At 49.9% G+C, this 21,698-nt stretch overlaps 8 protein-coding genes across 8 annotated transcripts; 7 read left to right on the top strand and 1 right to left on the bottom strand.

The window, feature by feature from the left end:
* The first annotated feature begins 172 nt into the window (after positions 1-172).
* Positions 173-2,262, top strand: V8C40DRAFT_125625 (uncharacterized protein). Its single transcript, XM_083211004.1, has 2 exons — positions 173-358; positions 513-2,262. Exons 1-2 carry the CDS (start codon positions 287-289, stop codon positions 2,004-2,006), a joined length of 1,566 nt encoding a protein of 521 aa, XP_083067976.1. The 5' UTR covers positions 173-286; the 3' UTR covers positions 2,007-2,262.
* On the bottom strand, positions 2,064-3,797 carry V8C40DRAFT_125610 (nucleophile aminohydrolase). Its single transcript, XM_083211003.1, has one exon. It carries the CDS (start codon positions 3,596-3,598, stop codon positions 2,519-2,521), a length of 1,080 nt encoding a protein of 359 aa, XP_083067975.1. The 5' UTR covers positions 3,599-3,797; the 3' UTR covers positions 2,064-2,518.
* A 203-nt stretch (positions 3,798-4,000) lies between these two features.
* Positions 4,001-7,442, top strand: V8C40DRAFT_257698 (uncharacterized protein). The gene is made up of 2 exons (XM_083218553.1): positions 4,001-4,567; positions 4,652-7,442. The coding sequence occupies exons 1-2, from the start codon at positions 4,107-4,109 to the stop codon at positions 7,158-7,160; spliced, it is 2,970 nt and encodes a 989-aa protein (XP_083067974.1). The 5' UTR covers positions 4,001-4,106; the 3' UTR covers positions 7,161-7,442.
* Positions 7,443-8,130: 688 nt separating this feature from the next.
* Positions 8,131-9,282, top strand: V8C40DRAFT_125584 (uncharacterized protein). Its single transcript, XM_083211001.1, has 2 exons — positions 8,131-8,717; positions 8,778-9,282. The coding sequence occupies exons 1-2, from the start codon at positions 8,167-8,169 to the stop codon at positions 9,124-9,126; spliced, it is 900 nt and encodes a 299-aa protein (XP_083067973.1). The 5' UTR covers positions 8,131-8,166; the 3' UTR covers positions 9,127-9,282.
* A 1,392-nt stretch (positions 9,283-10,674) lies between these two features.
* On the top strand, positions 10,675-11,883 carry V8C40DRAFT_278094 (Gfo/Idh/MocA family protein; the record flags this gene model as incomplete). Its single annotated transcript, XM_083221033.1, has 2 exons — positions 10,675-11,246; positions 11,379-11,883. The coding sequence occupies 2 exons, from the start codon at positions 10,675-10,677 to the stop codon at positions 11,881-11,883; spliced, it is 1,077 nt and encodes a 358-aa protein (XP_083067972.1).
* Positions 11,884-12,279: 396 nt separating this feature from the next.
* Positions 12,280-13,870, top strand: V8C40DRAFT_257694 (uncharacterized protein). The gene has a single exon (XM_083218552.1). It carries the CDS (start codon positions 12,389-12,391, stop codon positions 13,718-13,720), a length of 1,332 nt encoding a protein of 443 aa, XP_083067971.1. The 5' UTR covers positions 12,280-12,388; the 3' UTR covers positions 13,721-13,870.
* A 693-nt stretch (positions 13,871-14,563) lies between these two features.
* V8C40DRAFT_257693 (MFS transporter) lies at positions 14,564-16,614 on the top strand. Its single transcript, XM_083218551.1, has 2 exons — positions 14,564-14,888; positions 14,954-16,614. The coding sequence occupies exons 1-2, from the start codon at positions 14,769-14,771 to the stop codon at positions 16,487-16,489; spliced, it is 1,656 nt and encodes a 551-aa protein (XP_083067970.1). The 5' UTR covers positions 14,564-14,768; the 3' UTR covers positions 16,490-16,614.
* Positions 16,615-16,995: 381 nt separating this feature from the next.
* On the top strand, positions 16,996-20,766 carry V8C40DRAFT_257692 (TUP1-like enhancer of split-domain-containing protein). The gene is made up of 2 exons (XM_083218550.1): positions 16,996-20,247; positions 20,303-20,766. The coding sequence occupies exons 1-2, from the start codon at positions 17,205-17,207 to the stop codon at positions 20,407-20,409; spliced, it is 3,150 nt and encodes a 1,049-aa protein (XP_083067969.1). The 5' UTR covers positions 16,996-17,204; the 3' UTR covers positions 20,410-20,766.
* The last annotated feature ends 932 nt before the right edge of the window (positions 20,767-21,698 follow it).

Below are 21,698 nucleotides of genomic sequence, written 5' to 3'. Positions count from 1 at the left end.
CAGGGATCCTAGAAAAAAAAGGCCAGCCGGGAGATCTTCACCGACATTGAGAAGCATTGATAGCTTAGTGGGGGTTTTGAGCCAGGTCGTGACATTCCATTCCGTCTCTGGAATATTAACTAGAGCCCTACCGCTGCTTCTTTGACCCTTCTTTTTCTTCTTCTCTCAGACATTGAAACGAGACATTGGAGATTGTTTGTTACGCAAAAGTCGCGGGCTCGAGCTCAAAGACAAGAAACACACTACAACCTCAAAGAAGAAGGAAGACAAAAGAAACGAAGCCAGGATGAGCAATTCCGGCTTACCGCTGGATGCGACCATTACCATTGTCAACAACTCCGGCAAGCTCATCAGCACCGTATGTTTGGGTCCCTCCTCTCCCTACACACACACAAGCACATACGCATACACACACACCTCCCTCCCTCTCCATTTCTCAGCATCCAATCAGTTGCTTCCGTAACACCGTGGGGTTGCACTGCATGCTAACTTGACATGTGCCGGCTCTATAGGGCAAGCAGCTGCTCTCGATATGGAAGACGGCTCAGACTTCTTACCAACAGAAGAGGGACGAGCTTAGCCAGGAGCGAGCTCAAGAGCGAGCAAAGCCGCCTCCCGTTCCCATCAAGCGCGCCCAGACTTTCGATACGAGCCGCAGCATCCCTCACAGGCAATATGACGAGTTAAGCGTGGCCAGCTCTCACCGGACGTTCAAGAGCTCCATCGCCAAGAAGCAGCTGCCTCCCGTTCCCAATCAGCTGGCTCTGACGGAGGGAAACCTCGAGAAGCTGTCCGAGGTGTCGAGCGTTGCGCCGTCAAAGCCTCCTTCATCATATCAGGGCTCATATGGCGACGCGATGCTGGTCAAGAGCGGCTTCTCGCGCGTCGATCCGCCAATGGCGCTGCAGACGGTGCAGCCAAGGCCGCTGGTTCGTACGCGGACTGACACGGAAGCTGAGGCGATGAAGAGGATGAGCATGGGGAGCGATTTGCACTTAGCGTACGGCGACATTCCCCCGGATCTGGCTGATAGAGTGGACTTGGATGTGCACACCGCGCCGCCGCATGTAGATTTGCACGATGTGCATGTCGAGGATGAGCGCGAGCAGGCCGAGCAGCTGATTCACAAGATTGAGAATCTTTTAGATGAGGCGAGTTGCGCTCAGCATTCTGCCACGGCCATCATCACACATCTCCAGGAGCGCCCTGATGCGGCTGCTGCTGTTGCCCTGACATTGGCCGAGTTGTCGGGCATCATTACCAAGCTGTCGCCTGGCTTCGCGGCCATCCTCAAGGGCACTTCGCCCGCCATCTTTGCGCTGCTCGCCTCGCCGCAGTTCCTCATCGGTACGGGCATCGCCGTCGGCGTCACGGTCGTCATGTTTGGCGGCTGGAAGATTATCCAGCGAGCTACGCAGAACTCGTTTGCCAAGAAGCCCGTGGCCTACGAGGCAGCAGCAGCGCCGGTACCTAATCTGCCAGCACTGCCGGAGAGCGGCATCGACGAGGCGATTGTTCTGGAGTCGGTCGAGGTGGACATTAGCAGCATCGACACGTGGAGGCGCGGCATCGTGGACCTTGGGTACGAGAGCGCTGACCAGGAGCTGATGACGCCTGCGGCCGAGCGCGTGAGGCGGAGTTCCAAGGCTGGTTCGGAGGACTATTTCTCTCGAAAGGGCTCCAAGTCGCATAGATCTTCTTCGTCAAAGACTCATTCGTCGTCGCAGTCAACTTCTTCTTCTTCTCACAAGTCTCACAAGTCGAGGCATGAGAAGGATTCTTCGGATAAGAAGAGCAGTAGCAGCAGCGGCAGCAGCAAGAAGAGCGACGATACTAGCAGCGTTGGCTCCATGGCTTTGATCAAAAAGTCGATTGCTAGCAGGAAGAAGCAGATTGACCAGACTGGTATCAAGAGCGAGGAGTTGCCGCTGAGGACTAAGAAGCAGACTAATATGCTCAAGGCTTTGTTTAAGAGCAAGGAGCATAGACAGACTGTTGCTACCTAGACAACGACGACAAGCATGATATGCATTCGATGGGATGAGTACATGATTGAGGCTCTATTTTTCTGTTTGGGGTTGAATATGGGGAATGAAGCAAGCGAGTGATGTATTACTTTTTTCTTTTCAATCGGCAAAGGGCTTTCCCCCCTTATTTTGGGTACGCAAGAGATGGAAATTGCAGATATAAGGATATATATAAGGACAACAGTTGATGGGACAAGGGGGAAAGTTTCAGTTTCTTGTTATTGGTTTTGGGTTCTTGGGAGGCGTTGAATTTTTTATCTTCACTTACTATAGAAAAAAATATGGCCGGCAACAGTGAAAGGCCAATTTGGATATGCAGCCTTGGGAGGGGGACATCTACACATATACATCATATACGCGCGTTATGTATATAGATCTGTGGTGGTTGGTTTAGCATAGCAAGCATTTCGTCATGCAAATGACTACTTTTATATACCATTTTCTTGAGATTCTCTATGCCTTCTATTTCTATGTCTATGTCAACACCGACATTATAGCTCTAACCTCTCTGACATCTCATTCAAAGCTTTAACAACAACTACTTTAGCTTCGTCCATACCAGCTCCTCGATAAGAATATGTAAATTCCCACCCACTCGCCGCAGCAGCATGCTCCCCCCTATTATCCAACACGACGATCCCCGTCCTCGCCTCCGGATACCGGGCAATGATCCTCCGGACGGCGTCGTCGGCGGCTTCCTGGGCCGACAGCCCGCGGCGGAGACTCTCGACGGCCTGGTAGCACGGCAGCAGGCGCATCATCAGGTCGCCGTCGCCGGTGGCGCCGCAGGCTCCGGCGGTGGAGTCGACGTAGGAGCCGCTGCCCGGGATGGGGCCGTCGCCGACGCGGCCGGGGATTTTGTGGGATGCGCCGTTTGTGGTGGTGCATGCTGCCATGGAGCCGGAGGGGGAGAGGGCGAGGAGGGAGAGGGTATCGTGGGAAAGGTCGTCGTTGGAGGAGTTGGGGGTGAGATGTGTGAGAGAGTTCATGTTGCTGGAGGGGGAGTATGGGCCGCAGGAGGACAAAGGGTTGGGGAGGACGTTGGAGCGGTAGTTTGGTTGGCAGTTGTTTGAGCGCCATTCATGACATGCTCGGAGTGAATCTTCTGTTGATAGGCTCTCTTCCTCGAAGCCGTTTTGCAGGGCGAATTGCGTTGCTTGATCACCTGCGAGCAACGTATGTTGCGTATAATCGAGCACATGCCTCGCTACGCCCACGGCATCTTTGACGCGCCGCAGGTTTGCTACGGCGCCGGCGTTGAGCGTCTGGCCGTCCATGATGAGTGCGTCGAGGGTGGTTTCGCAGGATTCATCGGGGGAGCCGCCGAATCCGACGGTGTTGTCGCATTGGTTGGTTTGGCATGCTTGGCAGCCTGCTTGGACGGCGTCGAGGGCGGTGGAGGAGGAGTTTGAGAGGGTGAGGAAGGCGGCGTTTGTTGCGGCTGTGAAGGGGCCGGACCAGGTGTTTATGATGAGGGGAGGAGAGGAAAAGATGGCGGTTGTGGGGAGAGTGAGGCTGAGGATGAGGAGGGCGGTTGTGAAGCTTGATGAGGGAGGTTTGCGAGGAGCCATTGGTGTTGATGAGGATTATAGACAGTGTGTAGCTGAGATGTTTAAGATGGAATGAGATTAGATAAGATGAGGGTTGTAATTGGAATAGAATGATTTACATGCACAGTGATGCAATGCCGTATCAATCAATGGCTGATAATGGCTTCTCGTAAACACTCACTCACTCACTCCTTCTCTACACACATGAGGCCATCTCACATGCTACTTGCATCCCGCCGCGGAGCAGCTTCATCCCCATCCAGCCAATAATACCTCGTTGTCCAATATTATGCATCAAAACAACCTCATCTCCGGAGCTAATGCACTTACACAGCCCGAATCCTATGCTAGAAGCGGGGATGCGATCCTACTAATTCCCCTCAAGTCCGCTCCCCCCAGCTCCTCTTTCGTCCCCTTTTTCTTCTTCACTCTCGTAAACTTGCTTTACTTCCAACGAGTGAATAAAAAAGCATCGTAGACACTTAGATAGAACAATTCCATAGACGCTGCGACCATTACATGCTATAAAATGGCAGCAGTGTCCTCCATTCCCGTGCTTGATCCGGACTCGGCGTCTGCTACTGCTGTCCGTGGCTTCTTGCAGCGTGCCATTGCGCTTTACCATGATGTGCTCGCTTTGCACGGTGATGCAGATGGTGATGATTCCATTCCGGATGAGAGTGTCTCTTCACCAGATCAGCGCCTGGGTGCCCATGCTGTCCACATTGGGGACTCCCTGAGCGCGCTCAAGTCCGTCCTTCACGTCGCCGCTGGTGTTGATGCGCCTCACCCATTGAGTACTCTGCCCGGCGCGTGTTACAAAATTGGACAAGATTTGATGTTGCATTTTGATAAAAGTGCTACCACCCAGGATGATGGTTCGCAGATCAAGTTTGGTGATGTCTGGTCTATTCGCGACATTGCGACTCTTGGTGCTCGGCTTCAGGAGCTGAGCCAGCGGTTTCATGATGATGTAGATTCTACCTTTGTGTAAGTTGCCCATTTACATGTATACTTGTGTTGCTGCCAACATAGCATCTGATATATTGAATTGCGCTGATACATTCTATCTAGAACTCGCCGACTGCCGGTACCCGATCTCACTCCGTTGGATCAAAAGAAAGACGAGGCCGAAGAAGATAGAGATGCACCACCAAAAGAAGACGAAGAAGAATCAGACAAAGGAAAGCAAAAGATGAGACGCATCAACATTGTGCCCGGCGACAATGTCTACATTGAAGTCCCCGTTAGACACCGACCAACACCAGACTCCATTGTGCACGACTACATCCTTGACGTTCTCTCTTACAAAAGCATGTACTTTCGAGAGCAGGAAGTCACAAAAGCTCATAGCAAAACGTTTGAATGGGTGTTTCTACCATCATTGCCTACTGATGCTCAAGACCCAGAAAAGAAAGGCGCGGAGCACCCCTTCTCAACCTGGCTTCGGGGTGATGAACTTGGTCCTATTTACTGGATCACTGGAAAGCCTGGATCAGGAAAATCGACTTTTATTCGATTTCTCTTTGACCACGAAGCTACTATGGAGCGCTTGAATGCTTGGGCTGTTGACAAGCCCGTCTTGACAGCCGGGTTCTTCTTCTGGACCAGCGGCTCTCGTGAGCAGCGCTCGCAGACGGGATTGCTTCGCTCTCTGCTCCATCAAATTCTTTCAGCGCACCCGGAACTCACTACGGCGGCATTTCCACAGCTGTGGAAGAAACTCAAAAAATTGTCGACAAAAGAGAGAGTTGCACTGCATTTGGATTGGTCCGTTGCGGACTTGTTGGAGGCTTTTCAGGGGGTCATGGATGAAGCTGTGGAGAAGACGAATGTTTGCCTTTTTATTGATGGGCTGGATGAATTTGAAGGCGACCATACGGCCATTATCGACTTTTTCAAGAATTTGTGTTTGGGGGATAAGGGGAGATCGATCAAGATTTGCCTGTCGTCGCGGCCGTGGGCGGTTTTCCAGGATGCGTTTGAGTATGCGGTGCCGAATCTGAGGCTGCAGGATCTCACGTATGGAGACATGCATCGCTATACAAAGGACAGGTTGCGGGAGAACGTTTATATTCGGCGTCTTCTGAAGCATGAGGCCGCTGCTGGAGAGGAGCTGATTCAGAATGCGGTACAGAAAGCGGATGGAGTGTTTCTCTGGGTGAGGCTCGCGCTCAACGAAATGATTCGCAAGTTTGATCAGAGCACGGGGCTCGTGGGGTTGTCTGGAGTTTTGCAGGGCTTGCCGACGGAACTCAATGAATTGTTTCATTTGTTCTTCTTTGAGAACCAGGATGAGAATCAGCTGGCTGAAGCGGCCGTTGTGTTTAGCCTCATGAATGCGCGCGAGTTTGTTGCTGACTTCATAAACAACGACTCTGCAAATGCACTTACCGTGTGGGAGCTTGCGTTTGCTCTCAGGGGAAGCGATGATGATGAAGCTGCTATATCGGAGGATGCGAAGCAGGCTTCTACAGAAATGGCCTACGATCGCTGCGGAACTACCATTCAACTTATCATGAGTCGGTTTTCCGGCCTTCTCGGCGTCCATGCTAGTCGTGAACAGGGCAGTGGTCGTGGTCTTCGATTCGCTGGCAAGGGCGGCGATATGAGTGAGGCCATTGACGCAGCGGCACGGCGAGTCACTTATATTCATCGCACAGTCCGTGATTGGTTCATGGAGGAACCTGGCGTCATGGCCCGTCTTGTGGAAAAAACGCCGCTTGACTTTGATCCTCATTTGCGGCTGCTACGATCGTATGTGCTTCAGATGAAGAATGCCCTCGAGGAGATTGAACATCATCGTCAGCTGGATGAATGGTGGCCTGGTATTGCACTCGCCATGACGCATGCGAGATACGTGCGGAACGACTCGCAGCATCTACAACGGGCAATGGTGAATGAGGTGGACAGGACGATTTCCTGGTACTGGCTGAGCAAGCCTGAGGATCCATATGACCACTGGGCGAGATACGGACTCGGACCATATCGAATCTTCAAGGTTGCCGCACCGCTATGGCAGCCATTTCTGTGCCTGGCCACGAGATTTGGCCTCACAAGCTACGTTTGTGAGGAAGTCCTCGCTCGTAACGCCGCAGAAGACGAAATTTCGGACGAAAAGAAGGAACTTCAGACGGCAGAATCGACGCCTCTACTTGCTTACGCCACTGAATTCCCTTGCTCCCGCAACAAGACCATCTTCCCGCTATCAGATCCTCGCCTGGTGGAATTCCTCCTCCGCAACCAGTGCCGCATCAACCCGGGCCCGAACCATGGATACACTGACTTCTGGACCAACGCGCCACGGACGCCGTGGATCACGTTGTTGCGGCATTTGCGGGATGCGCGCCGAAGGGGATGGATCGAGTACTATGATGTTGATCCGCAGGGCACGGCGCGGTGGGCGGAGATTGTGAGGCTGTTTGTAGAGGTGGGTGGAGCGGATTGGGAGGCGGTTGTTGTTAGGGATAGCTTCGATCCTGAGATTACGGCGTTGGGAGTGTTGGAGTTGTTGGAGGGAACGTATCGGGCGGTTGATATGAGGGAGTTGGTGGAGATGATGGTCAGGTTGAGGAAGGACTGAAGTGGGATGATGATGAGTAAACGGATGGCTGGAGAGGTGGCTTATAGAGTATGTATTGAGGAGATATACGTGTGTGTATGAGGATTTGGTTATGCGTATCTAAAAGTTTTTGTTTGTTGTTCAAGAGTACCTTGCTGCAGCCATTCATGAAATACATTAGGCTTGATTCCCATGTTGATGGACGGATGATGGACACTTGAAGCTTTGAAGTAGAATTTATGTGATCGTCGTATAGTTAACGAATTCCACAGCATCACTAGGTCGGAATCTCCGATCATCGCCTTACTTGCATATATTTTCCCTTAGGTCTATCATCAGTCGTCGAATAATAGCCCCTGATACAAGATTGCGGAGATTCAAATTCCGCGGACAAACTAGAATGGACTCAAAGACAGTAAACGTGTCCCAGCTCTTAGTACTGAAACGTCAATGCGCATCTTAATTTGATATCGTAACATTCGCCTCCTGAGAAGAGTCGTGTGATTCTACAGAAATTCATTGGCTATAGGTCACAGAGTTACGCCACAAGTTGACGGTGGCTCCCACACTTCCACCAAGAGAGCGCAAAAAGTTGCTCTCCATCTGAAAACTAGCATAAACAGATTGGCACTAATGCCGAATCGGGGAATATGGCACCTTGGACGGGGGTATGATTGGATCCTTGACGTGGGTGAAAGGAGCTAAAGAGTTGATTAACGTTCAAACGCCAGGACTCGAGTGCAGCTCGAATCGCCAGTGGCATGAATGGTATTTGCTATGCGAGCAAGTGAATCAAATGAGAGTATTTGTAATATGCTAGCTTATTGATCATTGTGGATTGACCTCGTGTTATCCAATCGCTTCCTCGCTCTTCAAGGTGATAGTTTTTGCGAGATCTGCTGGGGGTGTAAGGAGAGGCTCAAGTATATAAAGCGGTTCAAATGTAATCCATAGGAATTTGGTTTTTACCTCTGCATCACCATTCGCTCAATACCAACTAAACATCAGTTCAAACTTTCTCACCAACATGTCAAAGCCATCAGTCATCATTATTGGTGCCTCTGGATCTGTCGGCCGCCCGCTGGTCGACGGGTTCCTCAGCAAGGCCGACCAGTTTTCCAAAATCGGCGTCTTGTCCTCTCCCTCATCCGCTCACAAGTTTGAGAATGAAAAGGCCCGTGGCGTCGACATCGTTGTTGGTTCATTTGCTGATCCCGCTTGCTACCGCGGATACGACATTGCCATTAGTCTCGCCGGAAACACCATCATGCGCCTCCAGCCGGCCATGATCGATGCTGCTGTGGCCGGTGGAGTGACTCACTTCTATCCGTCCGAGTTTGGCTCCGACACAGCCCTGGACGCATTGAAGAACTTTCGTTACTTCCAAGACAAGCGGATGACGAGATACCACTGTGTGGCAACGGCCAAGCTACACCCTCAGTTCAAGTATACATATATGCTGACTGCACCTTTTACCGAGTGGACCATCCTGCCATTCCATGGCGTGGATAGAATTGCCAAAAAGGTTGTCGCCTACGGCACCAAGGATATGCCGATGGATGTAACCAGCCTGAAAGAGTATGTGCACCCCCCCTTTGTGGCATCTATTATTATGCAAGTCTGATAGGATTATCGCAGCACCGTTCGTTATACAGTGGCCTCCACCCTGCTTCCCTTTGCAGAGGGCCAGCAAAAGCGAGAGATTCGAGTCGTCGGTGAAAGAACAACTTTCCAGCGTATTATCGATACGCTCGCGGAGATCGAGGGCTGCCAATATGAGACTGTCTACGTGCCAGTCGAAGGTGCCTTGAAAAAGATGGATGAAGCCCGAAAGGCAGAAGATGAAGAGGCGGAACTTGAATGGAGTGCAAGAGGTTTGCTGAACAGTGGCAATGCTATTGTAGACGGGCCGTATGATAACGAGAGATTGGATCCTGCTCCGGCCGAGACTGTGAAGCAGACCTTTGAGAGAATCCTTCGTGGCTAGACGTGGATTGAACGCTGCAAAAACCGCAACCGACACTCGAATGCGAGCATGTCGGGATACAAGTCATAAAAAAGACCATCATTCCCCTCCTTAGGTGTCTTAGAAAAACAAGGTTCCATCCAGATTTCTCCTTTTTTTGTGCGTTGTGAATGCGGGATGACATTCAACAGCACTCAGGCCGCGAGTTCGGTCGTGACATCTAGCAAGTCTTGCTTAGATTACCTGTTAGCAACAACACAAATGTCTGTCATGCTTTCAATCTCACTTCCGCATCGTCTGCGTGTTTTTAAATAATAGTTGACATAAACATTTGCGCACCTCAAGCTTGCGGTCCAACATGCCGTATCTAAAATTAAAAACCGGTAGTATGACAAGCCAGCAGAATACAGCAGCAGTAGACACAAGAGGAATCTCTCTATAGGATATACACTGATATCATATAGGCCAGGGGAAATCAGCCAGAGAATGATACCTTGGCAAGTACCAGGATAAGGGTGATACAAGGTCAAGGGGGTAGTAATACCAACATCAGCGAGGAATATCAAACTGCTGGTATTGTATCTTCAGCTGGATTTTAATACTCGAACATGAGCGAGTGCCATACCATAGGGGATTCAGATTGCGCTTGATGTAGGCACTCTGCTGACGACCAAGTTTATGGGATGTTTCAAGCGGTCACCAACTTAGCAAGCAATAGTTATGAGACTCGGTTCTAAGTGATGCTCAAAGGGTCCCTAGAGGCTGCAGGAATGTGAGAGAAAATATCTTGAGAGAAATTTCTAGCCAGATATATCTTACTAATTTATTCTTGGACAATTTCGTGATCCAATACGTCATTAATAAGGCAGGAAACAACTGATACTGCCTATTTAGACTTTACTTAGGTTAGGTAGTTCCTGTTGAAGTAGCGTAGCTCAAGTGATCCATGAAATAAGAGAATATCGACACTGGGGTAGGAAGTAACCCCTCTTGTTCCATCTCTCACCGAGTTTACCTTTAGAAGCTGAAAGGCCGAGGATACTATGATGGTAACAATCAAGCAGCGTGCTTTGATATCTATCCCACATAAACTACTCAAGGAGCGGGTGGGATATTCCTCCGATGCACTCGGAAATAGATAATGCTTTGTAACAGTGAATACTAATTTCGACCAATCACGTTGAATTTCTTGAATTACTATACTAATCATTCTTGCTTCTATGAATATAGGGATATACCAACCAGCTAACTAACCTCAAACTCCGCTTCACCTCTGACATGTCTATTCGGCGGAGATTCGCGGACTTCGGAAGTTCCGATTCAATAACGTGAACAAATCCATCGTTAACAGTCGCTAACCAAATCATGGAGTATCTCTACGCCGCCTTGACTAATATTTGTTCTCCCAAGTATAAAAGAATTAATTTGTCTAGCTTTGACAAATAATCATCGCCCACCGGACAGCATAGTGTTGAAGCTACAACATCAACTATAACAGCTCTTCGCGACGGCAAGAAATCTATCTATCTACTCATCAATTTTAAAAATAATACATTGTGTTGTTTCATCATGGCACCTATTGGCGTCGGATTGATTGGACTTACGGTTGGAGATGGCAAATCGCTAGGAAATGGGGCTTGGGGCATCGCAGCCCATCTGCCGACTTACATCAACTCCCCAAACTACGAAATAGTTGCTCTTTGCAATTCCTCTGTTGATGCGGCAAAACAGTCAATCGCATATCACGAGCTACCTGCTACTACTAAAGCCTATGGCAGCCCTGAGGACATCGCCAACGACCCAGATGTTGACCTTGTCGTCGTCTCCGTCCATGTCTCCAGGCACCATTTGCTTACTTTGCCTGCCCTGAAAGCAAAGAAACAAGTCTTTTGCGAATGGCCTCTTGGCGCTACTACAGCAGAGGCAGAGGAAATGGCCCAACTGGCGAAAGGCTTAAAGGTCGTGACAGGGTTGCAATTTCGGGCAGATCCTCTAATTACCAAGGCCAAACAGCTGGTTGACAGTGGTGCTATCGGTCAGGTTACGAGTACCACAGCTACGGGATGCTTCAACAACTATCCCGCCGATACGTGGAATGCAAAGGCAGATTATTTCCTCAACTTTAAAGGAGGCGCTAACGAGTATACCATTTCATTCGCTCATTGTAAGCTACTTCTGTGAATTAAGAAAGAAGAAAAAAATACATTGTGATAAATCGCTAACACCAAAACAGTCCTGGACTCGTTCAGGTATATTGTCGGTGACTTTGCCAGCTTGCAGTCGGTTTTGGATATCCAGTATCCTTCCGTCAAGCTCATTGATTTCGCAACCGGTGAAGTCACTGACCCTGCTCGTCAAAAGACGAGCCCGGATCACATATTCGTCAATGGCAAGCTGGAAAGCGGCGCGGTTGCCAGCCTTTCTTTCCGCAAGGTGACCAAGACCGTTGATGGCAAAGGCCTACGATGGCTCATCTCGGGCACCAAGGGAGAGCTGGAGATTACGATTGACGGGCCCAACTTCCAGATGGATATAGCCAAGAAGCAGCTCCGCCTGGTTGACAATTCGGTTGGAGTGACACAAGAGATTGACTTTACCGATGCCCAGGAGTTGGCATATGTTAAGAGCGTCCCTGCCATGGGCCAAAACACATCTCGGCTCTGCGAGAAGTACGTGGCGGCCTCAGCTGAAGTCGCCAACTTTGACGACGCCTTGAAACTACATCATTTGCTGGATAAGATTGCGGCGGCTGCTAATTACCCCTACAAGGCTTACTGAGATTCATCGTCTCTCACAGTTTCTACATGGTGTGCAGTATGCTATGAGAGGGACTGGAGATAATATGATATCTATACCCTTCAATTAAATACGATAAATACAATAAAATATTATCTGAGTTGAAATTACCATCATTCAAGACAAAATTATGTTATTTGCGCCTTTCAGTTAGCAAGCGGTGGCACCCGCTTGCACATGAAACTCAGCTGGAGAGCTGAAAACATGGGCCGAGGTGAGGCGGAGGCGCAGGCAATTAGCACGAAGCTGCCTCACGATCTGCCTCATTTAGGCGGTTGTTGACTTATAGATCCCATCATATTGTTGATTTTGTTGGGGAACCATTCTAATATATATTTATTAAACAATTCTACGTTCACATGCTCATTTTGAACATACCCCACTGCCAAATTCAACGTCATCTATAATCACAAGCATCAAACCATCTATTCAGACTTATTGATCCAAACACACTGTTAAGGAAAAAGTCTCATAAACGATTAGCACTATGTCACCCGCTAATACAGACAAACCTAACATCCCTGGCGACAATAAACTACTTGAAGATAGCGATGTGCCAGTTGATAGTAACGACGAACCAGCTGAGAGTAGCCACCTAGCAGCTGAGAGAAGCGACGCAACCGATCAAGAGATTGTTACAAATTTCTTCCATTACATCGCCGAAAAACAAGTCGATGTGGTATCAAACATCATTGCCAATGGCTTTGTCTCTCCAGATACACCAAATGATCGAGGCGAAACACCCCTCATAAAAGCCGTCAGCAACAATGACGCCGCCATGGTACGCCTTCTGGTGTCTCTAGGAGCAACAATCGATGGATACGGCTCATACTTTCATGATGAAGAGGGCCATCAGACAACAGTTCAGCGAACTCCTCTCCAAGTTGCAGCCGCTGAAGGCAAGCTTGGCATTGTCAAGATACTGCGCGAGCTCGGTGCCGACGACTCGCTCATCGCTCCAGATGGTGCAATGGCTCTTCGATTAGCTGCTGAGAACGGCCATCGAGAAGTAGTTGATCTTCTCCCAACTCGACGTGGCGGTGCTTGGAAGAGATGGAAGGTGACGCACGAGAAACAGATGCGGCGCATTCGCCGGATCTTGGAGAAGATTGGATCGGTCTTCAAGTTTCTCTTCTGGACTGTCCCTAAGTTTCTTCTCTGGACAGTGCCTAAGCACATTATTACGACTGTGCCCAAGGCTATTTTTGTGACAATGCCAAAGGAAATTTGGCAGCGTCGACATAAAATTGGGCCTTTCTTCAAGCGGCAAATCACCAAGTTTCCCAGTCGCATGAAGAAAGCGGCCAAACTTGCCGGCGATGGGATGAAAGGCGCAGGGAAAGCCATCCAAAAGGTACCAGGAAAGATATGGCAGATCCTAAAGCGCATTCCTGGCGCTTTATGGACAATTATATCATGGATTGGCGAAGGGCTTGGCAAGGTTGGCACCGCAGCTTTTAATATCCTGAAGCGAGTAGCTTCATTGATCCATACGACGATTCAAGCCGTGGTGAGATTCTTTCGGGCCATCACGCTGCATGATATTGCCAATGGTTTCCGGGCCATTTTCCGGGCGATATTCATCGATTTCCCAAAAGCTGCTGCATACTTTGCCACGACTTTCGGAAAGACGAGTCTTAAAGTGCTGGGGTATGTCCTGGGCTCCTTTGGAAAGGGGATTTTCTATGCCTTTGCTCTGGTATTCTTGCTGCTTCGCTGGCTTCCTACGAAGATTTGGCAGATGCTCGTGGCCTGTGGGGTTTCGATCGGGAAGGGGCTAGAGGAGCTGTTGGTATGGATAAATCCAAAGAGGATGTAATACAAAGAAGATGGGTGTGATTGTCCTTTCTGATGGGATGTATGAGGTTATTTGTTTTTTGGCGAGGGGTTGTGGCGTTTGATATTTCTTTCTACATGCATGTACATGCAGATGAGCTCAGTATTGTGGCCATTTCACCGCCAGAATTCTTCCTGTATTATTAAGGTTTGAACAATTTGAGATCAACAAATACGAAATAAATTTACAGGCTTGTGATAAGTGGAATGAATGTTACTTGATGGCGACATTGAAACAGGGCAACGTCTCCAACTTCAGCTCGCTCAGCAACGGCTTTGGACGGCTACGAGCGGGATTCTCATTGCAACCCAGGTCAATTATTCCAGCAATGATTGTCCAAATAATCTGTCAGATCGTTACAAATCCATTTTTATCTGCTTGGTTGGTAATATTAGTGTGCTGGGGGAAGGGATGCACCCTCCGATCTCGTTCGTTTGGGATAACTGGTGGACAAGGCCTTCTAAGCTGGCCCACTGCAGACGAGTCGTATTTTCAACGTCCACACAAGAAATATCTATGAGAAGATATTATTATTATGATGATAAAACTCTCCTGAATAAAACATTCAGTGGATATTGAATTCGTTAATAATCTCCGTGAGCGATGCGTAACTGAGGCAGTGGACATTAAGTTGCTGATGGAATCAACATGCATATCCGGATCCCAATCGGAGATCAATACACCGAATCATTGGTTGGCCTGCTCCATAGATTAAGATCCCTCCCCTTAGTGTCCTGATTTTCGGACTTTGACCGGGAATGCCTGTTTATTTCCTATTCGCCGACTGCTGATGGTCTCCTCCTTTGTTGGACAAGAGTATATATCCCATACGGTGGCTGATGGAATATATTAAATACATTTCTTCTTCCCCTCTTTTGCGTCTTCGCTGAAAAAATTGGAATTTCGAGCGGTGTTTGAGACGTCTTGATTTATCATGTCTGAACGGGAATAAGCATTGTAACCCAGATAGTCGCAAATTTCGCCGAGTAAGAGTCGGGAATTGGCCGACAAGATTTAAACACCAAGCGTCATGGTCGGCGATTCCTCGTCGGGTTCTCTGACCGCTTCAGAGCCACGGCATTGGCAAGATTCATCCAAAAAAGAAACTCTAGAAAGCGAGGTTTTCGAAAAAGCAAATGAAAATGAAGCGGCAAGTAAAAAGAGGGCAGACCATTCCAACTTGTCTCCCGTTGCTAACAGACGGCCGCCAACTAGAATGATGTCGATGTCGAAGAAGCAGATAACAGCTCAACGCGGTCCGGCCTGTTCTCGAGGTTATCGTCGAGACGCAAAAGGGAGCAGGAAACAAATTCTCCGCCGGTAGTAATCCCTGTCACAGACCTTGAAAAGGGCATTGTCGGATGGGACAGTCAGCACGACCCCGATATGCCACTCAACTTTTCTCGTAGCCGCAAGTGGTTCATCACAATCCTGTTATCAGCCATTACGTTTATGACGCCTTTTGCTTCGTCCATCCTTGCACCTTCGCTGGCGGCTTTGGAGAAAGATTACGGCGTGGACGATGTTACCTTGGGATCGATGCCCGTCAGCATATTTCTGCTGGGATATGCAATTGGACCTCTGTTTCTGTCGCCCTTGTCCGAGATTTACGGTCGAAATGTGGTACTTATAGCCGCATGCGCCTGGTTCTGCATCTGGCTCGTGGGCTGTGCGCTTGCTCCAACACTCAATACACTCATATTCTTCCGGTTCATGTCAGGTGTTGGCGGCTCAGGATGTCAAACCATTGGCGGTGGTATTATCGGCGACATGTTTCCTATAACTGAACGTGGAAAAGCCATGACTATCTGGATGCTGGGTCCCGTTGTCGGCCCTACCGTTGCGCCCGTCATTGGTGGTTTTGTGTCTGAGACCATCGGCTGGCGTTGGGTCAACTGGTTGTCCTTTATACCCGCTGCTATCGTGGTGGTAGCCATGATCTTCTTGAACCGTGAGACAAATCATCGAGTATTAATTGAACGAAAGACAAAGAGGCTCCAAAAGGAGCTCAACCAGCCCGAGCTCCGGAGTTGCTACACCGACCCCGATGCCCCCGTCTTAAGCAAGAGGCAGATCCTGACGCTTGGGCTGATTCGGCCACTGAAGATGCTTTTTCGTTCGCCAAACATCTTTGGGCTGTCACTGTACATTGCCTTTGCGTATGGATGCCTCTATCTTCTCTACAACACTATCCCAACCACATTCGAGGGCAGCTATGGCTGGACTCTGGGTATTACAGGCCTGGTGTATCTCACGCTGCTTGTCGGGTACGGTATCGGCCTGCTGTCGTTTGCTCTTCTCTCTGACAGCACAGTTATTCGTATGACTGCCGCCAACGATGGCGTTTACGAGCCCGAGATGCGTCTCCCGGATTGCATTTGGTTTGCCCTGATTCTGCCCACCACCTTTTTCTGGTACGGCTGGAGCGCTGACAAGGCCGTTCACTGGATTGTGCCCATCATTGGTATTGCGCCGTTTGGAATTGGCATCGTAGGAGTTTTGTTGCCCATTCAGACATACATTGTCGATGCATACCCGGAATATGCAGCGAGTGGCCTTGCTGGATTTGCCGTCTTGCGAAATACGATAGCTGCCTTCTTGCCCTTGGCTGGGCCTCAGTTGTATAAGAGCTTGGGAGTGGGTTGGGGAAATTCTCTGCTTGGGTTTATTGCGATATCGTTGATTCCCCTTCCGGTCTTGATATACAAGTACGGCAAATGGATGAGGCAACGGTTCCCCATCGAGCTGTGAGTGAATGTTCTTTGATTGTGCGATTTGAGCGCCATGGAGTTTTAGTGATTAGCACTTAGCAGGTTGAATTCAGGTCTATTGGGTAATTCGTGTAGTAAATGATATAACAAGTTCATGGCGTGGCATAATGTGAGTTAGTCTTGTAAAGCGCGATTGTGTACATAGATGCATTAAGTTGTTGCACCATTATAAAACTTAGAAGCCAGATGAACTGTTCCATCACTGAAGGTATTTGGTCTGATAGAAGGATAAACGATGTAGATAATTAAAATGGAAAGATAAAAAAGAATAAAGATAAAAGAAAGAAAGAAGAAAGATGAAAGGAAGACATAGAATTGATCGAGTTGTGCTGCCAATACTGGCCTAAAGTGCTACCCTGTAGCTCCCTGGCAAAATTAAACGCGCCTGCGCGTCCAGTCAGCTGCTTTACGCGCTTCATACCTCGACGACCTAATAAAGTCCTGATCTGGTACAGGTACCTGCGCTACAAGCTTCGCTGATAGACAGGTTAGTACCAGTACTAACCCGGCACGCCTAGCTACCAGCCCACCAGAGGTATCCAGGCCATCTGCCACTAACAGCTCCCATTGGCACGAAACCAAGCATCGCCAAAACACCATCCAAATCCAAACATCATCGCCCCCAGCATCACCATCGCCAAAACACCAACATCATCCACCATCGTCGCCTCCCGAATGCCCGCGCCTCCCCCGACATGCGCATCATCAAGCCCTCGTGGCTGAGCCACAGCGGCGAGCAGAAGGATTTCGAGGTCTACAGCTGCCACGTCTCGCCCGACGGCAAGCGAATCGCGACGGCGGGCGGCGACGGCCATGTGCGCATCTGGTCGACTGACGCCGTCTATCACGCCAACGATGGCGACTACAAGAAGCCTCGCCAGCTGTGCCACATGAGCCACCATCTGGGCACGATTCATTCCGTGCGCTTCTCGCCCAATGGCCGCTACCTGGCCAGCGGCGCCGACGACAAGCTCATCTGCGTGTATCATCTGGACAAGGGGCCGCCAGCACCGACATTTGGCACCAACGAGCCACCGCCCGTCGAGAACTGGAAGACGTACAAGCGATTGATTGGGCACGAGAACGATGTGCAGGACCTGGCCTGGTCCTACGATTCCTCGCTGCTCGTGTCTGTCGGGCTCGACTCCAAGGTCGTGGTCTGGTCGGGCCACACGTTTGAGAAGCTCAAGTCGATTCCCGCGCACCAGAGCCACGTCAAGGGCATCACCTTTGACCCGGCCAACAAATTCTTCGCCACTGCCAGCGACGACCGAACAATCAAAATCTTCCGCTTCACCCCGCCCGCGCCGAATGCGACGCAGCATGACATGATTAACAATTTTGTCCTCGACGCCACTATCAGCTCCCCGTTCAAGAGTTCCCCCCTGACTACATATTTCCGACGGTGTTCTTGGTCTCCGGATGGGAATCACATTGCTGCCGCCAATGCAGTCAATGGCCCCGTTAGCTCCGTCGCCATCATCGAGCGCACGAGGTGGGATAGCGAGATCAACCTGATCGGACACGAGGCGCCAACCGAGGTGTGCATGTTCTCGCCTCGACTCTTTCATACTGTGAAGCCCGGTCAGAACGGCGCGGCCAATGGCCACGGTGGCCAGCTTGTCACCGTTATTGCGTCGGCTGGCCAGGACAAGACATTGAGTATCTGGAATACCAACACTTCCCGCCCTGTCGTCATATTGCAGGACATTGCGGGCAAGTCTATTTCCGATCTGGCGTGGACACCAGACGGCCAGACCCTGTTTGCATCCAGCTTGGACGGCAGCGTGGTTGTCGCCAAGTTTGATGAGGGCGAGCTGGGGTGGGTGGCTCAGCAAGAGGAGAATGCCAAGGCATTGCAGAAATACGGTGGCTCAAGGAAGGGCATGGGCATCGCTGAAGATGTGGATGGGTTGATGTTGGAAGAGCATGCTAAAGCCGGAGAGTCGAGGGCTGTGCAGTCTAGAATGGGTGCTCTCATGGGCGATTTCCAGCCCGAGTCCGCAAAGGAGTCTACGCCAGCAAGCAAGGCTGAATCCTCTGCGTCGGTCCCGGAGAAGTCGACTGCTAATGGAGGTGCGGACTCGGACAAGGAAAAGGAGAAAGACAAGGACAAAGAGACAAGTGAAAAGCCAGAAGAGGCTGCAGACAAGACGGCCGAACGGGTTCGTGAATTAAAGTCTCGGGTTACCGTCGGAAAGGATGGAAGAAAGCGAGTGGCTCCGCTCTTGGTCTCGTCGTCTGGCACAGGGCAGTCATCTCTACCCCAGAGCCAGCTTGTCGGATCAACGACGACGAAAAACACACAAAATGAGGCCCCACAGACGATACTGGATCTTTCAAAACCCTTTGACGGATTGCCAAAGGGGGGCATTGTCGCCATGCTACTTGGAAACAAGCGCCGTGCTGCTACTACCGATCTCGACGAGGATGAGGAGCCTGCAGCTAAGCGGGTGACTGGTGGTCCAACGGCTGTTGTGACCAACGGGGCCGATGGCGTCGAGCATGCTGCGCTTGTCCCTGTCGAGCACGGCGTTATTCCCACTCCCGAGTTTCTACGGCCAGCAGTGCTAAATCCGTCCATTTCATACGCCCAAGTCCGCCTGGCTGTTCCCAAGATACGATCACATATCTTGCGGCCGCTTGAGCGAGGTGTGCTACAACCCGACGCCGCCTCACTGGAAGACGCATCCAAGCTTCCAGAGAACATCATCCTCGAGGCTAAAAACGATGTCAACCCGCGTGATCCCGCCCATGTCCTTGTTACGCAGAGAGGAGTCTTGATCTGGCAGGAATTCTTGCCACGGGCTGTCATCTTGGTAACTGCTAGCAAGTACTTCTGGGCTGTGGCCTGTGAAGATGGCTCGCTCCACGTTTGGACTCGTGCCGGCAGACGTCTTCTGAACCCCATCATCTTGGAGTCACAGCCTGTCATCCTCGAATGCAGAGATTATTGGCTGATGACCATTACAGCGGTCGGATTGGTCCATGTTTGGGATCTCAAAACACAGTCTTCTCCCCACCCCCCTGTGTCCGTTGGCCCCATACTGGATATTGCGACAGCATCACTAAATCAGCATTCTGCTACCCCTGGGCCGGGCATCACGTCCGCCCACCTCAATTCTACTGGCCATATCATCGTGACCTTGACAAACGGCGACGGCTACTTCTACGCGCGAGACATGTACACCTGGCAGCGGCTGAGCGAGGCATGGTGGGCGGTGGGTTCTCAGTACTGGAACTCGAACGATTCATCCATCTCAGCCCTGCAATCTACCGCTGTTGGACCCAACTCAAAGGATGACAAGGACAAAAGCAGCCAAGCCGTCACCGTATCATCGGGCATCATTCCATTCCTTGAGCGACATACAACCAACGAGTTTCTTCTTAAGGGGAGAGCTTACGCACTGCAGCGAATCATTAAGATGGTCATGCAGAAGTCCGAGGCCGAAGGCCTGGAGAGCAGCGTCAGCATTGCCCATTTGGAGAATCGTATCGCTGGTGCCTTGCAGCTAGGGGCAAGCGACGAGTTCAGATTATACCTGTTCATGTACGCCAAGCGTTTAGGTGCCGAGGGTGCCAGGGGCAAGGTCGAAGAGCTTCTCAATAGCTTGCTGGGCGGTGTACTTGAAGAGAAAGACTCGGAGAAGGCCGAAGGCCGCGGCTGGTATAGTCGGGATGAGCAGCTCTGTGGATGGGATCGGAAAGAACTCTTAAAGGGAGTGGTTCTTATTCTTGGTATGTCAATCCTGGCTATCCTTTCCTTTTGGATTTGAGCTAACATAACAAACAGGCAAATATCGCGAGCTACAGCGCCTCACGGCCCAGTACGCGAGATTGATAGACTTGAACTTGGATGATGGCTCGGCAGATGTTGATACCATGGATGTTGAGGCGTAGACTACCTAAGTAGGAATTGCACAGGAACAATATGTGTACACCTACCTGTATATTAAGACGGACTTGCTGTGTAATTGTAATAATGAATATTTTCATTAAAAAGTCGATTCGATTAGCTCATGGGCATGGATAGAGTAGCTGCAAGTTGAGTCTGTTATCGGCTAGAGTCTACGGCTTGTACGAGTGATCTCCAGCGGTGATTAATAGTTCCATGCACAAGATGAATGTCAAATGAAGGCTTAAAGTAGACTTAATCCATCACCTGCATAAGTACGTGTAGAGGACCGAGATGTAGGATACTATAAGATCGGTTCCTGTGAGGGGAGAGAATCGCAATATGCTTAACTTGGACCGACTCAAGGATATGAGAGCTGTTTATTAATTTGTCCCCGTCTAAACTCCGATCCTGGAGCATAATTCTACTTGCTCCTTCAGCTATAATAACGAAGCGTCTCAAGGCGTGCATACTGCAGTAGTCCAAACAATTGCAACAACAGACTGCAAATGGTGAGAACCTTATCCGCTGCCCTCGCGTACAAAAGGATGAATATGTTATCACCGCGAATGAACCAGGGTAAAAGCCGATCTGTATAAAACAAAATTCGTATCTTGCTGCCGAGGTTGAACGAGAGCGACAAGCGTATCCCGTATCCCGCGGCAATGCGCGGCTAGATTATGCTTAAATGGAGTTTTTTTTTTTTACAAGCAGCAGCGGTCTTGGAAGGAAATGATTAAGCTGACAACGGGGGGTTTAGTGAGACGACGTTGAAAATGGAGGGATTCGGGGTCTCCGCATCAAGTGCCAGTTTGAGTAGTTTGCGCGATGTGGGAAATGAGACCCTTGCTGCTTCTGCTTGTTGTCTTGAAGTGGACATAAGATGATGCTTCTTGAATGCCACCATCGCTGATGATCGTGATAGACATTACATGTAATTACTATTTGCAAACCCACCACTTTCCGAAATTATGCCTACGAGTTTATTGTGGAACTTGAGAGGTTTTTGAGATACAAGTCAATGTCAATGTCAGCTTCGAAAATATCCTAGCTGGCGTGTTGTGCTCCTGACCTATTCACTAATCAGGTAATCTGGTGAGGTTTGGTTGGTTGAATCACGACCCCCCTTTGTCTCCATCTTTGCATTTGTTTATTAGTAACCCGCGAGGCTGACTGCGTAGGTAGGTATTAATAGATTGCTCGGGATAATTACCTGTACACATGTGCTGATCATCTAGTTGTCACCGCTATTATGTATTGGCATTATTTTGACTCGAAGTTCAATTGCTTTTCT

Source organism: Trichoderma camerunense (genome assembly GCF_050948025.1).
Source record: "Trichoderma camerunense strain CBS 138272 chromosome Unknown V8C40scaffold_25, whole genome shotgun sequence".
In the NCBI taxonomy this organism is placed as follows: domain Eukaryota; kingdom Fungi; phylum Ascomycota; class Sordariomycetes; order Hypocreales; family Hypocreaceae; genus Trichoderma; species Trichoderma camerunense.
Note: the sequence above shows the minus strand (reverse complement) of the source record. Positions and strands in the feature narration are given on the sequence as shown.